The following is a 2,802-nucleotide window of genomic DNA, read 5'->3' as shown; positions in this document are numbered from 1 at the left end:
CCTCAATGAAATTGAGTTTGACACCCCTGGTCTATAGTTTGAGATCCTGTAGGAAAGCAAAGTATCTTCTAATAGTAGAAGAATTTTACAAGCTGAGAAAATACACCTTTCTAAAGAATATGTTCAGTGACTCTAAAATGTTGAATAAATTTCTACCTTTCAGTTTAATTCAGCTTCCCACCATTCCTTTGAAAAAATCAAGCATTGAACTTTTTTTGCAATTAGCGCCATATATTAAGCTGATTGTATGCTTTGTCTCCTCTTTCCAATTCCAGATTGACAAAAACTTATAAGGAGCTCCTGCACCATAGTCTCTCTTGTTAACACCTCCCCAGGATTGGTTTGTTTTGCACAGCATCCAGGCTGGGCCATCAATTCCCTCTAGTTGACCTCACCTTGGCCAGGACAACTCCCCATACCTCAGAGATGGGGGTGGCCAAAGTCATCCGGCACTTCAATGGGGGCGATGGGGCGGGAGAACTCCAAGAAGATGGGTCAGTGGAATCCCCAAAAAACTGCCACAACGGCAAGCTCGTCACCATCCAGCCACGCAGCCGTTTTGTGAAAAAGGATGGCCATTGCAACGTGCAGTTTGTCAACATGAATGAAAAGGGTCAGCGGTATCTTACCGATATCTTCACCACCTGTGTGGATATCCGTTGGCGCTGGATGTTCCTCATCTTCTGCCTTTCTTTTGTGCTCTCCTGGCTTCTCTTTGGCTTCACTTTCTGGCTCATTGCTGTACTTCACGGAGATCTTGCACCTGAGCACCCTCCCAACTCAAGGCCTTGCTTCTCCGAGGTCACCAGTTTCATGGCTGCCTTCCTCTTCTCCTTGGAGACCCAGACGTCCATTGGATATGGCTTCCGTAGCGTGACAGAGGAATGCCCCTCAGCTGTCCTGGCTGTGGTCTTGCAGTGCATTCTGGGATGCATCATTGATGCCTTCATCATTGGTGCCATTATGGCCAAGATAGCCAAGCCAAAGAAACGCAACGAGACCCTTGTTTTTAGCGAGATTGCTGTGGTGGCCATGCGAGATGGAAAGCTCTGCCTTATGTGGCGTGTGGCTAACCTGCGGAAGAGCCACCTGGTAGAGGCCCATGTCCGGGCCCAGCTGCTGCAGGTAAGGAGAATATTGGTGAGAAACTTATCAGTAACAGACAAAAAAGCAGCCAGACATTTGGGGAAATTTTAAGATATATTCTAGAATTACTGAAGTGGTACAGGAAAGGATGAAAAAAAAATCTGGATTGGTAAGAGGGTGAGACAGCAAGTTGGAGAAAATTTGGAGGAGACAAATCTGGCTGGAACATTGAGAACAACAGCTACAGGAATATTAATACAGAATGGATGGATGGATGGATGGATGGATGGATGGATGGATGGATGGATGATGGATAAATGGGTTTAAGAAGTGAGAAGTTGAATTATGTGGATCTGGAAGGAATGATGAATACAAGGTTGGTTTCTGAATGGCATAGAGCATGTTCACAAATACAGATAGGCTGTTTAAGCCCTTCATACCATGTGACAATCATGCAATGAAACCTTGGTGTGATCTAGGCCAGAGGTCCCCAACCTTTTAGGCACCGGGGACCGGTTCCGTGGAGAGAGATTTTTCCGCGGACCGGAGGGGGCATGGTTTTGTGTGCTGCCTACATCCTGCGGATGGGGCTTTGCTTTTTTCTGTGGCTCAGTTGCTGGCGTGCTGCAGCCCGGTACTGGTCCACAAACCAGTACCGGGCTGCAGTACCACAAACCAGTACCGGGTTGAGGACCCCTGATCTAGGCTTTACACTGAGAGAGCCAACAACTTCAATCTCATTTTTTTCAACCATCAGAAATGACTATTGGCTCCACAAGATGGATTTTACCCCTTGTCCTATATAAAAAGCCTAATATATAATCTCTCCTCTTTCTTTTGTCTCCTTTTCACACAGCCTCGTGTGACCCCTGAAGGCGAGTACATTCCCCTGGATCACAGTGATGTTAATGTGGGCTTTGATAGTGGCACTGACCGCATTTTTCTGGTTTCCCCTGTGACCATTGTGCACGAGATTGATGCGGAAAGCCCTCTTTATGAGTATGGTCCTATGGAGCTGGCCAACGCTGACTTTGAACTGGTAGTCATTTTGGAAGGTATGGTAGAAGCTACTGCCATGACCACTCAATGCCGTAGTTCCTATCTGCCAAGTGAACTGCGCTGGGGACATCGCTTTGAACCTGTACTCTTTGAGCGGCGTGGGCACTATGAGGTTGATTACCAGCACTTCCATCGTACATATGAGGTGCCTGGAACCCCAGCATGCAGTGCCAAGGAGCTCAGCCAACGTAAATACAGGGTCTCCCCCATTGGAACCACTGCTGCTCGTTCTTCCTTCTGCTATGAGAATGAAGTGGCACTTACAACCTGTCATGAGGAAGAGGAAGAGGAAGAAAGCCAGGGAAAACAGCGGGTGAGTGTGGAGAATGAAACAACCAGTACCACGTGACGTGATTCTTGTCCCTCAACTGAGGAGAGCTGAGGAAAGAAGAGGTAGCACCCATATCAGACTTCACATAGTTGGGCTGTTAAAACAATTGGCCAAAGGACCACATTTGCATACTTTGACTGACTGTATCCCCAAATCAAACACCTCAGCTTGGTCGTTGCTTGAAGAAATAGCATGGAATGAATGGAAGACTTTTCTAGATCATTTGTCTCTGAGGAGAGTTAAGGGGTTATAGATATACACTATGTCTATGCGAGGGGAAAGGGGAAGTTTTAGCCCAGGCAAACTTGCGAGAAAGAATACTCATT

General features: G+C 46.8%; 1 protein-coding gene across 1 annotated transcript; it reads left to right on the top strand.

Annotated features, from left to right (window-relative positions):
* The first annotated feature begins 426 nt into the window (after window positions 1–426).
* LOC107282447 (ATP-sensitive inward rectifier potassium channel 14-like) lies at window positions 427–2,494 on the top strand. The gene is made up of 2 exons (XM_015810224.1): window positions 427–1,125; window positions 1,943–2,494. Exons 1-2 carry the CDS (start codon window positions 427–429, stop codon window positions 2,492–2,494), a joined length of 1,251 nt encoding a protein of 416 aa, XP_015665710.1.
* The last annotated feature ends 308 nt before the right edge of the window (window positions 2,495–2,802 follow it).

The sequence above is a fragment of the Protobothrops mucrosquamatus genome, unplaced genomic scaffold (assembly GCF_001527695.2).
Source record: "Protobothrops mucrosquamatus isolate PMUCROS unplaced genomic scaffold, P.Mucros_1.0 scaffold8, whole genome shotgun sequence".
Classification (NCBI taxonomy): Eukaryota; Metazoa; Chordata; class Lepidosauria; order Squamata; family Viperidae; genus Protobothrops; species Protobothrops mucrosquamatus.
The sequence above is the reverse complement of the archived record's forward strand: the minus strand, read 5'-3'. Positions and strand labels throughout refer to the sequence as shown.

Coding starts and splice junctions, on each gene's coding strand:
- LOC107282447 (XM_015810224.1), top strand. CDS start 427: ATGGGGGTGGCCAAAGTCATCCGGCACTTCAATGGGGGCGATGGGGCG. Junction 1,126..1,942: donor TCCGGGCCCAGCTGCTGCAG/GTAAGGAGAATA, acceptor CTTTTCACACAG/CCTCGTGTGACCCCTGAAGG.